At 37.3% G+C, this 14,941-nt stretch overlaps 2 protein-coding genes across 2 annotated transcripts in view; one reads left to right on the top strand and one right to left on the bottom strand.

The window, feature by feature from the left end:
- Ero1a (endoplasmic reticulum oxidoreductase 1 alpha) overlaps window positions 1–6,341 on the top strand; it is a 35,792-nt gene extending 29,451 nt beyond the window's left edge. Inside the window, exons 14-16 of the mRNA XM_027389295.2 lie at window positions 3,308–3,394; window positions 3,473–3,606; window positions 5,069–6,341. Coding sequence (XP_027245096.1) covers window positions 3,308–3,394; window positions 3,473–3,606; window positions 5,069–5,129 — 282 coding nt within the window. The 3' untranslated portion in view covers window positions 5,130–6,341. The remainder of the gene's footprint in view (window positions 1–3,307; window positions 3,395–3,472; window positions 3,607–5,068) is intronic.
- Window positions 6,342–9,279: 2,938 nt separating this feature from the next.
- Gpr137c (G protein-coupled receptor 137C) overlaps window positions 9,280–14,941 on the bottom strand; it is a 49,165-nt gene continuing 43,503 nt past the window's right edge. The window contains exons 4-7 of the mRNA XM_027389296.2: window positions 14,542–14,691; window positions 13,258–13,383; window positions 12,987–13,105; window positions 9,280–11,960 (exon numbers count right to left, since the gene is read on the bottom strand). Of these exons, the coding sequence (XP_027245097.1) occupies window positions 11,783–11,960; window positions 12,987–13,105; window positions 13,258–13,383; window positions 14,542–14,691 (573 nt within the window). The 3' untranslated portion in view covers window positions 9,280–11,782. The remainder of the gene's footprint in view (window positions 11,961–12,986; window positions 13,106–13,257; window positions 13,384–14,541; window positions 14,692–14,941) is intronic.

Here is a 14,941-nt window from a genome sequence, read left to right as displayed (position 1 = left end):
GTGTGAGCCTATACTTCCTGACTAGCTGAGAGGTGAGGGAGAGGCACAGTTTGAGTTCAGGAGTCCAATGCCTGCCTGAGCAACAGGACAAAAAGAATCTGTCTTAATAATTTAATTCCTGATTATTTTAAGGATTACATATTTTTCTGATTTGAGATAATTTTGGGGTATATCTTTATTATTATTAGACATTGTGTTTGAGGGAATTACAAGGATTTTCTCCTAATCTAGTAAATTTCTAGCATCTTACATTCACCTAGGTAGGAGATACTGGCACTATTTTATGTTGCTGTTAATTTTATTATGTTACTTAGCTATTTTAAGCAACCATACACGCTCTGTACATATCATGCAAAGATTTACTTAAGAAATGCTGTGTTCAAATGTTTGAATTACATTGATTAAAACAATGAACTTAGAAAAAGCATGCATAATCTTTTACAATAGAGGCTGATAGCTTATAGGTCTCTTAAAAGTAAAAAACTTTCAGGCCTTTTTTTTTTTTTTTTTTTTTTTTGGTTTTTCAAGACAGGGTTTCTCTGTATAGCTTTGGAGCCTATCCTGGCACTCACTCTGGAGACCAGGCTGGCCTCAAACTCACAGAGCTCTGCTTGCCTCTGCCTCCCGAGTGCTGGGATTAAAGGCGTGCACCACCAACGCCCCGCCTGTTTCAGGCCCTATCTACAGGAGTCTGTTTTTGTATCTTTTGATTATGAAAATGTAATGGTCAAAAACCCACGTTTGCCGGGTGGTGGTAGTGCATGCCTTCAGTCCCAGCACTTGGGAGGCAGAGGCAGGTGGATCTCTGTGAGTTTGAGACCAGCCTGGTCTACAAGAGCTAGTTCCAGGACAGCTAGAACTACACAGGAAAACCCTGTCTCTAAAAACAAAACCCAAAACCCAAGAAACAAAACAAAACAAAAACAAAACCACTTTTGCATTCAGTAAGATTCTTTAAGTAGAGCATGTGATACTTGCTCATCATAGTTACATCCATTTGGACATTTATGGAGCATATGTGTGAACCGCTTATTCTCTCTATAGATAACCTGTCTACAATTGGATTCTGTAAACCTTTAGAACAGCTACTAATTGTCAGTAGTCCCTCGGGGAGGAGTTGGGCCTCAGAAGTCTCTTCCCCTGTAGTAGTTAAAAGCATGAAAGTTTTTCAATGAAAAAAATTTTTTTTTTTTTAGGAATTAAAATATAGTTACATCATTTTCCTCTTTCTCTTTCTCCCTTTTAAACCTTGTTCCCTCTCTAATTTATGGTTTCTTTGGGTTTGTGTCCATTACTCACACACCACACATGGCACACTTTTAGTCTGCATGGTGCTACTTGTGTGTACACATATTCAGGGCTGACCGGTGGTATTGGATAAGCAATACTAGAGACTCTCATCCCTGGGTGAGGATTTTATTTTTTTTAAAGTCAAAGCCAAACACTAAAGGAAACTTAGTATCGAATCATGAAAACTGTCTACAGCAAAATTGGGTAGTTTAAAAAAAAGTTAATTTTTGAGATGACCCCAAGCTTGCTTTGTGGATGAGGGCGACCTTGAGATAACAGGTCACCACCACCTGGTATATGTAGTGATGGGGGCAGAACCCAGGGCTTTAGTTATGTTAGGCAAGCACTCTACCCGTCCGCTGAGCTGCATCACTGTTTCCATGGGCAGTTTTATTTAGAAGTTTAAAATTAGGATGTCCTGTTACTGAACTGGTCCAGAAGTACCAAATGGAGAAAATTGTTCAAGTAGAGAATTCATATTTATTTGGCCTTTGTACAAAACTAGTAAAGATGTGAGTCTTACTAAAATAATTTGCATGTTACAGCTGTTGCAGTCTCAGGCTGAATCAGTTTCTGGGAAATCCCCCTCTGAAGCAAATGCAGATGTCCTTTGAATGTGCTAGATCGGCATCTCTGCTCACGGCTAGTTTCAGACCTGGGGTACTTATCTGGTTGAGTCCATTTTATATGATTTGTCTCATAACTAAAAAAAAAAAAATTATAGACACCAGGCACCAGCACTCAGGAGGCAGTGGCAGGCAGATCTCTGTGAGTTCAAGGCCAACCTCATCTACAGAGTGAGTTCCTGGACAGCCAGGCCTGATACAAAGAGAAACTATGTCTCAAAAAACAAAACAAAAAAGTTAGACTACTGAAATAATAGAAGTTTCTTCTGAAATCTAGATCAAATTTCTGCTTAAAATACTGATAGTTCAGGGCTGGTGAGATGGCTCAGTGGGTAAAGACAGTTGTAGCCAAGTCTGATGACCTGAGTTCAGTCCCCAGGATTTTCAAATCTTCAACACCAACTCCCTGCAAGTTGTCATCTAACTTTCACATGCGTATACATAAACACACACACACACACACACACACACACACACACACACACACACACACACAGTGGGTGGAGGGGGGTGAATAAAATCTAGTTTTTGAAGAAAAAATTAAAAACTTCTGATAGATTGGAATTCCACTCTTCAGACAGACAGAATCACTTGTAGGACCCATTATTAATTTTGGCTCATGTAAAAGAAAATGCCCTTGACTCCTTTTTTTTTCCGGGCCTTAAGGACATATACTGTGTTTAGATGATTGGATGCACGCTGCTCTATTATAAACAATGTAATACTCTGGTGTTAATAGATACATATATGAATGAAATGTATAAAAATATAAATGGAACAATATCCCAAATCCAGCATAGTAGTAGGGGATAGGTACAGAAATGTGGGATATGTAGGGAGTTTCAATTAATGTTTTCTTTTAGCATATGTAGCTATTAATTAAATTTGTATGTCAGTAATATCAGGAGTAAAGATGAGTCGTCCTAATTCCAGGAAAGGAGAGCTATAATTGAACTGTTCTCAAAGATCATCTTCCTCCTTTCTCCTTTCTTTACCTTGTTAGATGCCATCTAATGGCATAGCTCCCAATATTGACGTGTAAAATTAAATGATTTGTATTTCTTTTCCGGTAGTGTGGATTTGGAATAAGACAGTGCTGGTTTCAAAATATTCAGGTGACTAGGGGTGTGAATTTTGGCCTGCTGTTTAACATGTCTGAGTCTTTTAAAGAAATTCAGGAGTGGTAGATCATATGTAGTTTTGTATTTGTGGGGAGATTAGATGATAAGGAGGGGCTCTGGTATGTGTAGATGCCTCGTGTACACTGCTCTTTGTTTTGTGCCCTTGAGTACACTGTCCAAGGTGGAGCACATGAAAACCACCAGGAAAACAATTCTTAATTGATTACATACATATACAACTTACATAAAATTATGTTAAATTGTTTTTAGGAGGACTTCCGACTGCATTTTAGAAATATTTCGAGAATCATGGATTGTGTTGGTTGTTTTAAGTGTCGACTGTGGGGAAAGCTCCAGGTAAGTCTTGCCCAGTCTTCTTCTTTACTCTTTGTTGAGGCATTTCTTATTTGTCCTGTTTTCTTCTTTCTGTTTCAGACTCAGGGTTTGGGCACTGCTCTGAAGATCTTGTTTTCCGAGAAACTGATAGCAAATATGCCAGAAAGTGGACCAAGTTATGAATTCCAGCTAACCCGACAGGAAATAGTATCACTGTTTAATGCATTTGGAAGGTTAGTTTTAATGTACTGACATTGTTTCTGCTAGCCAACTAAGTCTGACATTATTAGGTACATTTTCAAGTAAAACTAAGAGTGTCCTTTTTACTAGAATTATCTCGTTATAGAATTATATGATCTGGTAAAAGACCTTAAGAGTATACACACATATAGTTACTGCTTGATTATTTCCATCTATTGATTTTTATATTCATATTTAATTTACTGAAAAATTTGGGTACTGTTAAATTTGTACATTTTACTATAATTATTTTGTATATTCATACATACATATATACATGGTATTTTGTTTTGTTCTCACTATGTAGGTCTCACTATGTAGCTCTGGCTGGCCTGGAACTTACTATATAGACCAGGCTGGCCTTGAACACAGAGATCTGCCAGCCTCTACCTTCTGGGATTAAAGGCATGAGTCATCAGACCCAGCTTATTGTGATTATTTAAAAGCATTTTATTGGTATCCTTTTTGAAGGGTATGGAAAGTCACAAATATTTCAGTGAACTTAGCACTATACAAAAAGATTCGTAATTCTTTAGAAATAATTATTTTCTGTCAAAATGATTTGAGAAAAAGCATGAGATAAGGAGGATACATAACAGTTTTAAATGTGGATGGAATTTCCTTCTGGCTCGTGTTGCTCTGAGATTGACAACCGTTTTTCTTTCTTCAGTGCTGGGTATTGAAGCTTAGCATTTTCCCATCCTCTCAATTAACATTTTTAAGGGCTACATTTTTTTCACTTAAAAATAATATCAAACATTTTAGGATTGAAATAATTGGCCTTAAAAATTATTTCTGTGGCATCCAGGAGCTTGACTGTTTCATTTAATTGCGTGTTCTACTTTTCTCATACTGGAGAGCAGAGCTAAAGTGCATGTGAAAGGGAACATGCACAAATATAATAGAGAACAGACTTTCCTATAAATGAAAATTAGTGCAAACAGTTGGGTCAGAAGCTTTTCTCACTCTTTAAAGATCAATAGCTTTGATCTTTGTACATTAAAGGCATATTAATTATTCTATTCATATGTTTCTGAACATTTAAATACTTATTTTAGTGTTTCTATGTTTTTTCTATGTTTCTATGTTTATTTTATATATGTAATACAAATAAGAAGTACACTTACGAATACCTAAAATATCTACGTACACTTAATGTGTCATATACTAAAGGCTGATGTGCTTTAAATACTTTAATATAGTTCTGGATATTTAAAATATATGTTTATGTAATTTTATATGTATATATTTTAATACTTGGGTATTAAAAGCTTGTTTGGGTAATAGTATATTAGGTTTGCCTTGCCAGGTAAAAACTAAAGGGTATAAGTAGATTTATGTACCTTTCAATTTATTGAAATAAATTATTTAAAAATTTTATGTACTCGAAAAATGAAAAATGATTAACAGAAAATTCATGAAAGTGTTTTTTAGTGAAGTGTTTCTTGGTTACAGGATTTCTACAAGTGTGAGAGAATTAGAGAACTTCAGGCACTTGTTACAGGATGTTCACTGAGGAGGACAGGTTGAAATGTGCCTGTTTCTGGATGGGGGAGGCCAAATAGGAATCTCTCCTTACAGCATGACTGCAAAGGCCAAACGTTTCTATAAAGCTGCTTTTGTAAAAGGAGAAATACATTGTTTTAAGTAAACGACATTTTTAAAAATTGTGTTCATGTTTAGTATTATTGTAAATAAAAGTATTTTGATAATGTACAAATTTTAATACACCAAATCCCATATGATAAAGCTAGGTGAATTATGTCTTAAGCTTCTGAAACTAGAGTTGTATTTAAGATGATATGATAAAAATAAATCTAAGGTAACTGTGGCAAGTGTTTTATAGTAAAATTCTAAGAGGCTCATCAATAAACCCATGGCCAACAGCCTAAAAACACCAATGCATTTTCATTAGCCTTGCTTGCAAAAGGAAATACAGAACTCCCACTTAGATTTGAATTTTAGATAAGCAACTAGCTTTCTTTTAAGTGTAATTTGTATGCAGTATTAGGGCTCTATTTATACTAAAAGTAATTAACTTGTTTTAAGTTCAGGTTTAACTGGGAGGACTGTGTTTTCCTGGCTACCTTAATATACACTGGTATGCAACATTCCTTTTAGAGTTATATAGCTATTTTAATTGTGCTGTTTTGGTTTGTAGGGAAGTAGAATAACTCAAAGGCACAGGAGATTTCTAAACATTGTAGAAAGATAATAGATTATATATTTATTCTCGTAATGCTTCCCCTAATAGTAAAATTTTGGGGGAAATTTTATTTTTATATAATTTCAGATTTACAGAAAAGTTTCAAAACTAGTATAAAAAATCTGTTTTATTCAAATTCATTGATTGTTCACCTGTGTTGTAATGTCTTACCCTATCCCACACTGGGGATTGAGCCCAGGACCTCAGGCATAGTAGGCTAGCCCTCCACCCCTGAGCCTCAGGCCTCGCTTTACCTTCTATGTAGACGTGGATATCCTGTTTTTATTTATTGTTTGAAAAGTAGTCATGGGCATCATGCTTTAACCCAAAATACTTAAATGTGATGCTTGGGAATTTCCTAAAAATTATTATTTTTTTTAAAAGGGAAAAACAAAACCTTACAAATCTGAGCTAAACTACTATAGGCCTTAAAATAAGGAAACATCTCACGCCCTAGTCACCTAAAGTTTGAGTTTTGTTCCCTTTTTTGACCTGTGTAATCATAGGGTATACAATTCATGTTTTTTACATGAAACTGATTTCTTTTGCCTACATTAAATGGAAGTGTAACTTAGATGGGCTTTCAGTAGTTAAAGTTTTTTACTGAGAACAATATTTGAAGTGACTTAAGAATTTACATCACAGGGCTGGAGAGATGGCTCAGAGGTTAAGAGTGCTGTCTGTTCTTTCAGAGGTCTTGGGTTCAATTCCCAGCAACCACATAGTGGCTCACAACCATCTGTAATGAGATTTGGTGCCCTCTTCTGGTGTGTAGGCACGAATGCCAGAATACTGTATACATAACAAATAAATCTTTAAAAAAAAAAAATTTACATCACATGGCAATTATAGATTCTGTATACCTCAAAATTATGCCCCCTTTATATCATATATAATGTCTGAGCAATTAGGACAGGTTGAGATGTCACATAAGAAAAGCAAGATTTATATATGTAATGGTTAGAAATGTCACTTTACACTGCTGAGTATCTAATTTGTCCCTAAGACTTGGTCCATTGCCAACATATAGTTGGTGTCTAGTATTTGTTGATTTGAATATGTAAGTATGTATTTAATATACTCTAAGTGAATGATCATATAACTATGTTTAACAATGTGTCCAACTTTCCTTTCTCTCATTTTTTCCCCTTTTGAATAGGGTAGCAAATGAAAGACATCAACCCACTAATTTAAGTCCGTTTTCCTGGGGACTCATAGTCCTAAGTGATCACCATATACAAGGGTATTTCAGCAGCCACTGTTTGAAAACCTCACTGCTTTCACATGCTGCTTCCCACTTGATTGACCCTGTGTCCTTTGTCCCTCCAGATGAGACCTAACAGCTTTATTCTAAGCCTACAGTTTGTAAGGATTCAGGCATTATGCTGGCCTGCCCCTGTCACCTGGCAGAATGTACTCAGGCAGTACCCTGGTCAGCCCAGGTGCAAAGGAGCCCTGTAAAAGAAAGACCTCCGCCCACTTACGTTCTCTTTCTGTGCTCTTTCCCTGCTCTTTCCTGCGTTCTCTCTCTTTTTCCTGCTGTTCCCCTGGGGCAGACAGGACTTTTCCTGTCTCCCTATTCTCTTCTGTCCTCTCTTTCTCTGTCTCTTTACCTCTTTTCTCTCCCCCCACCCCTCTTCTAATAAAACTTCTCACTTAAGCTGTCTGCCTGGCATGTTTGTCCTTCTGCCTCGGTCCCCCTTGCACTTTGTCCTAACACAGTTAACAAGCCATTTCCTTTTCTCTCTCTCTCTCTCTCTCTCTCTCTCTCTCTCTCTCTCTCTCTCTCTCTCTCTCTCTCTCTCTCTCTCTCTCTTTCTTTCGTTTTTCGAGACAGGGTTTCTCTGCGTAGCTTTGGAGCCTATCCTGGCCCTCACTCTAGAGACCAGGCTGACCTTGAACTCACAGAGATCCGCCTGCCTCTGCCTCCAGAGTGCTGGGATTAAAGGCGTGGCCACCAACGCCCGGTAACAAGCCATTTCTTAATTTGAACTTTTTCCTGAATTTAACACTCTTGATAATTCTTTCTTGAAGTTCCTATGCCTATGTGTCCTTGTCTTTTCTCTGGTCTCCTTATTTAACCTGAATGTCAATCTTCAGACTTGTACTTAGTCACTGTGCTTCACTCTTGGGTGTTTCCATCCAGTGCTGTCCAACAGATTTTAGCTCAGACTTCTCAGTCCATTTTCCTGCTGTACTTGCTTCTCTGTACTGAGTCTCCTTACTTGGTGAATTTCAGAACCATTGTTCTGTTTTACAGTTCATTCCTTTTCCTCCTAACTGTTGGCGTCTGAGTTCTGCAGATTTTACTCCCAACTTTCTATCTAACATTCTTTTTTATTTTTGTTACTGTTACCTAAAGGACTGCCTAAGTCTATTTCCTCATCTTTGTTGGTCCATATTACCAGATTTGGTTTTCTAGAAGCATTCAACCCAATACCCATTGACAATTTTATGAGCTTTCTGGTGAGAGCCTTTACTTGGTGTCCAAGATCCTCCCCTCTCGTCTTTGCCACTCTGTTCTGATAAGAGTGTTAAAAGTTTTTCAAAAGTCTAGAGCTGGATCTCCCTCCAAACTTTGATAGATACTGTATTTGTATTGAGAAACCTAGGCTTCTTCGTCATCTGTGAAATTCCATGCATTCCTGAAATTCTCTCTTTGAAATTACACCTGTCCCCTTCCTATGGTCACCACTGTAATTGCAACCTACCTCTACTGAATCACTAACTGTACTGTATGTTTTATTTTTTTAAAGTGTCCTTTACTAGAATGTGAGCTCCTTAGGGGCAGGAAAAGAAACTATTTTGGCATCTCTATAGCATAGTGTTTGGCATATGAGCATTTAATAAATGTTTGTTGAATTAATTGCTTCACAGTGACAGCTGTGCCTCACTGCAAGTACCCTCACTGCCTTTGCTTACAGCAAGGATCAGTAGACTTCAGGGTGGGCAATAAAGATGAAAATAATTCAAATTTTGGTGTGGTCTTTGGTCAGTCATGAATGGAGTCTATTTTGGAAACAAGCGTAAGGGAGGAGGCAAATATCACAGAAGCTTCTTGATGAAAGCATAGCTGGGATTTTAGACTAGACAAACCAAGGTTCTCAGGAGGAGGGAGATTTTCATGAGGATTTTTCTTAGTTTAACTTTGAATTAATGTCCACCTAATGACACTACCATTTACGAACAGGCTAAAATATGTGTTGTGGTTCAGATGTAATCCATTATTCACTAAAACAAATTCCATTTGTAATGAGATTTTTGAAAAAAACTGAATGGATTCCATTAGGGATATTAAAAAAACAAACAAACAAACAAACAAAAAACAAAAAAAAACCTCCAAATAAAAGCACACTCATTAACAGTAGTTTTATTATAATTTAGTGAAACAACAAATAAATACATTCATTGCCACAGCTATACTTTTGTAAGCAGTTTGAAACTGACTGTATAGCTGAGAAACACTGCTAAACAATAAAAAGGCAATTACACGTAAAAAGCCACTTTTGCTATAAATTACATTGTCCATAAAACTACAATCAGCTACAATAGGTGGTTAAGAGTTTCAAAATTAATAGTAACCCAAATGTAATAAACAATAAGAACAAATATTGCTAATCACGGTAGAATTATACACTTAAGCAATGAATTTCGACTTTCTAATTAATGATTGTGAAGAAGGGCTGGAGTTGTCGTGTGCTTCAGTGCAGGTGGACAGGGAACTGTAGCCCTTTGACCTTATGAACAGCTCCCTCTGAGACCAAACTTAAAGTGCTGCTAGTGCTTTTGAATTTTTAAGCAAACACTGCGGCAGATTTCTTCTTTGGTGATGTACTGTGAAATGTATATAAGGAGACAAATGTTAAGAATTTAGGTACTTTATAGGCCAAGTGTGGTGGCACAAACATTTAATTCCAGCACTTAGAAGGTAGAGGCAGGAGAATCTCTGAGTTCAAGGCCAGTCTGGTCTACACTGAGTTTCCAGGATAGCCAGGAGTACATAGCCTCTGAATTTAGGTAATTGAGTCAGTGATACATAAATACACTAACAAATCTCAAATTCAGTGTAGTCAACCAGTGCAGTGAAAAGAACTAAGATACTTTATCTGAAGAGTTTAAGTAATCTTTGTTTTACTTTGTCAACCAGGATGTTTGTGGAGAGAAGCTTAACTAGGAAAAAATGAGTTAGATACCTAACATCACCAAAATAAACAACTGGCATTCTGAAAAAAATCAAAAAACTGAAAACAAATCCACAGTTGTAGACTATTGTTAGGTTGTCATCATAGTACCAAGGCTAACTTCTGTACTATAAAAGTTTAAATAATTTGTTACAGTAAGAACTTACAAACAAATGCTGTATATTTATAAGTATGCTTCCGGTTGAATTTAAAATCTGTTTTTCATAAAAAGAAGAAAAGTATTTGGCTTTGTACCATCCTCTCAAAAGATAGAAAGGATTAACAATATGTTTTTAAAGATTCGCATATTATACTTTTGTGAAGTTGCTGAATTAGTTAAAAAGCTGAAAGATTTTAGATATGAGTACAAATAAGACAATTTCTAGTCACAGTAGACAGAAGAGGGCAGCTATGTTCATCTTGGTTCCAAAGCAGCTGGCAGATCCTGTGTGGGGTCATCTCCACTTGTGTGACACCTCCTAAGCTGCCTGTCCCCTCTATCTGAGGTATTCAGTATCTGATTTCCATGTAGACACAGATAGAAAGTGCATTTTAAAATTGTGTTGTCTTGGCCTACTGCTCTGTGTGTGTGTTTGAGTGCACATGTGTGCACAAGCACACCTCTTACAGTAGCATATTAAGACAGTCTTAGTGAAGTCCTAAACACCTCTTACACTTCTCTTGTTTGCTTATTAATCCAGTGTTGGAATTGATTGGAATTAATTTAATTTGGCTAAGCCCATATACAAGGTATAAAATGTGAAAAATAAAGGCGGGATTATACATTTTATAAAGTATTGCACTTCAGCTCACTGCAAAACATCTCGTGATTTAATTTACCTGAGGACAGTCTTGACTCAGTAGGTAGGATTTGCTCCATCTCCTTTTAGATAAATTGAATACTTTTTGAAAACATACTGTTTTAAACCTAGCACTTTTTTTAGTGAACAATCCCTAAATGCATCTGTAAACTTGTTTAGTTAGTCCCAAGAAGTTCTACTGAAATCCCCTATGGAAAAGTCACTATAGTTTCTGGAAGAATCATGCTTAAACTGCTACTTACCTTAGTCATACAAAACAGCCACTTGACCAGTCCTACTCAAAGCCACACTGTCTCCACTGGCTTTTTGTTCCTTTGAAAAGACTGCTCTGGCTTTCCAAAGAACACTGCCAGCCAGCAGCACCATGAAGGGTTTCTGCTATAACTTGTTTAAAATAATGGAGTGATTTCAATTGACAATTTTTTCAAGGCATGCTTTAAAAAACTGTCTTCAGTGTTACATATTTTTAAAAAGAATGATGTATTTTTAAGCCTTAAGTCTGTGCACTGATCACACTTTAAAGCTGTAATTGGGTAAGAATTCCATGTAGAGTACACCTTTGAATTTCTAGGTTTTGATTTTTGTGGAAAAACTGCCTTCCCATCTGGTGTACAATGTTATGAATACTCGAGTGTGGCTTTGGGGACTGCAGAGTATTCTTTCTGAACACAGGCAAAAGTGCAAATATGCAAATGTGCGTTGGACATTCAAAGTTAGGAGGTTCTGAGGTCATCAAGTACCTTAGCATCTAATCTCTCTTTCTCCTCCAAACTTCGAATTTCACTATGCAGAGGTCAAAATGAACAGCTGTGTTTTGAGGTTCTCCACGAAACACAGCTGCATTTTCAGATTTTGCTAGTTGCAATAGATGATGCAATGTTGATGTAGATGCTTTTAAAGATGTTGAATACACATACACATTCATGGAAAACAGTTCGAGAATTCTTCTGTGGGAAAGCCCTCAGTTTTGTGGAGTTACATATAAGCTATGGTGATTCCTCATATCTAGATTACTGCATGTGAAGAGCAGAGGAGCAGTGTCCGTTACAGGTCCACTCAGCGGGGGTGTAACTGTGTATGTGCTGCGGCCGCACCCAGTCATGGTGCCGTACCAGCCCAAACTTTGTGAGTTTGATAAACTGCAACGACAAAAAGATAAGGCAAAGACGTCAGAGGGCTGTGATTAGGAAGAGTCACACTGGCATTTTTTAACATTTCCAAAGAATTTCACAACACAGAAATATATTAAAATAAATGTGCAAAATAACACTGACGACTTCTACACAACTTAATGGTTTCTACCTGGTATCTCAAACTTGTAACACATATCACAAAAAATAAATGATTCTCAGAAGTGGCAGAATGAGACTAACAATATTAATATGCTCTGTGTGCTATGCTTTATTCCAACACAACTGTATGTACATGTACCTTTAGTCCTCAATTCAAGCCCACAAGATAGGCTGAGTTATAATCCCTACTTCACAGATGAGAAATAGATCAAATGACTTGTCCAGGTGAAGTTAGAGTTATTGAAAAGGAATCGAGCTGAGAGAGTCCTGTTGGTGCATGATAAGGCTTTCTGATAGTTTTGGAACACGAGGGAGTGGAAAGACATTTTTATTTATTTATTTATTATGTACACAGTATTATGCTTACATGTATGCTTGAATGCCAGAAGAAGGCACCAGATCTCATTATAGATGGTTGTGAGCCATCATGTGGTTGCTGGGAATCAAACTCAGGACCTTTGGAAGAACAACCAGTGCTCTTAACCTCTGAGCCATCTCTCCAGATCCCTATTTTTTTTCTTTTTTTGACCTGGAGTCACACTAGGGACAAGGAAGCAAATAAACAGTGTACAGAAATCCTTCCCTGCCCAACACTGTGCATGTCTCACTCTGAACCAATAAGGGGTCTGGAGATGATATGGCCCCACTTTACTCCTACATTTTTTTAAGTAAGAGTGATATACTGGCTTCAGGTCGGCTGACCGTTGTTTATAGAGCATGTCGTACCACGTGGTTAAGACCTCATGGATTAAGCTACAGTACTACATGATCATATGCCAAATCACCTGTTTAGTGGATGGGTTAAAGCTCAGAGTTTTTTTTTCCCCCCTCAATTTCAATACTAAATCAGCCTAAGTGACTAGTTATGTCTACCTTCCTTCCCGAGAGCTCCCCAGTCTTGGCAGGTCATCGTCACTGTCATACCGCCTTGGATTGTCGAAAAAGAAAGCTCTGGAGCTGTAGCTGTGGCTGCTTACCATGCCAGCGGGTGCCTGTGAACGCAGTGTTAGAGACTGGGTGAAGGCTAGAGACTAGAAGCTGGAAGTTTTAGCCTCAGACTTACTAAAAACAGAAACTCCAGATAAGTACTCCATGCTTTAAAAAAAAATGAGATTGAGCATTGGGGGATAATATGATATCTTACCAGATTCTGGTTTAATCTCTGTGCCCGGAAAAACAGTACCACCGACCATGCTGGTACATGCTCCCACAGAAAGAGGACCATTCCAAAGACGATGTAGTCTCCTCCACTTCCATCTTCTTCACGAGCCTGTGCATAGAACATGGCAGAGCAATTTTCACACTGGTTTTATATTTAAGCAATCACCTGTCTTGCACAAGTGCTTCAGGCTGGATGAGTTAACATATAAGTATACACACAAAAATCACTGAACTTTGCTGTATTTTGGTTTTTTTTTGGTAACTTTTCATGTAATGGTTATTTTTCCTTCAAGGAACATAACAATACTTTAAAAAACTACAATAAGACAATAAAAAATTTTCAACATATTAGCTTAGAAAAATAATTTTAGTCCTCAGATAATGTAAAATAATGTCATTTGAGGCACCATAGTCTGAAGACGGTTCCTTATAAGGGACTACTGTTCTAGCTGCCCCATTGGCATGATAGCACCCTGAGTCATGCCTGTAGAAAAACAAGACATGCTTAGTAAATCAGCACAGCTGATTTTTAAAGTAAGCTTTGGGGCTACTCTACATTTGTTTCTATTCTACCAGATTCTGGAAGGGGAAGCAGACAAAGGAGTGAAGAGAATCTACTGCATGAAATCATATGTGAGTGAGAAGCCCATCTCCTCAGCCAGTGAATGAAAATAGTCTCCTAGAATTCCCTGGATTCAGGGCAAAGTGAAAGTAATATGATAATATAACATTTAACCGTACTTCAGGAAGGAGATGGAGTGTGCTGAGAAGTTAAAGATGTACAGCTACAATACTGAGAGTTCCAGTAAATACATGGACACACAAAGAATCACTAATGCTCTTTGCAAGGTTGATAAAAACAGATTTTTAAAGAAAGTCATTACTTAGATATATAAAACTGAACAAAGTATTAAGATTTTATGTAGTTCTTTCATTCTCACAGGATATTAGCTACATTTACTCACTAATGACAGACAATTACCTAGAGATATTAAACTATCATCCTTTAAAAAGTTAGTAAATAGGCTTATGACTATTAGGTTTCTAGTACTATAATTATTTACAAAATAAATTATTTCTTAGATAAAATTTTCTGAAAGGTGATTCCAAAGTGTCATATGCAAATGGGAAAATTTAAACAGTTTTAAACAGTTATTGAGAGCAGAGATAGCATAAAACCACATCTGAACAAACACCAAACATTCTTGCTAAGATTCACTTATCAGCTGTATCAACTGGAGACTGGTACTATGTGACAGACACGTACCTTGTCTGAAAGATTGTCCCAGCCATAATTAAATGGACTCTCTAATGTATCCTGTGATATGGTGATCACTACCAGATTATAACAAGCTCTGGAAGAGTAGAGGAGAATGACTACAGAGCCGACGACGACAGTCTGGCACAGAGACATACCCTATAGCAATGAGAAACACAGGCATGATGTCAGCATGTTTACTTCGGGGAGCGAGCTGTTCATCTGCATACAGCACAGTCACCTCTTGCAAAGCGCCCCCCCCCCACCGACCCAGAAGCTGAGTGGACACCTGCTCAAATAAACTCTTGATTATTCTGCCTGAAGTTCCTGCTCCTGAATTGCACTGTGTTTAACACATGTAAGTGCTTCACCCACTTGCCAAATGGCAGCTGAAGGAAGATTTTGTTTT

This window comes from Cricetulus griseus (genome assembly GCF_003668045.3).
Source record: "Cricetulus griseus strain 17A/GY chromosome 1 unlocalized genomic scaffold, alternate assembly CriGri-PICRH-1.0 chr1_1, whole genome shotgun sequence".
Taxonomy (NCBI): domain Eukaryota; kingdom Metazoa; phylum Chordata; class Mammalia; order Rodentia; family Cricetidae; genus Cricetulus; species Cricetulus griseus.
Note: the sequence above shows the minus strand (reverse complement) of the source record. Positions and strands in the feature narration are given on the sequence as shown.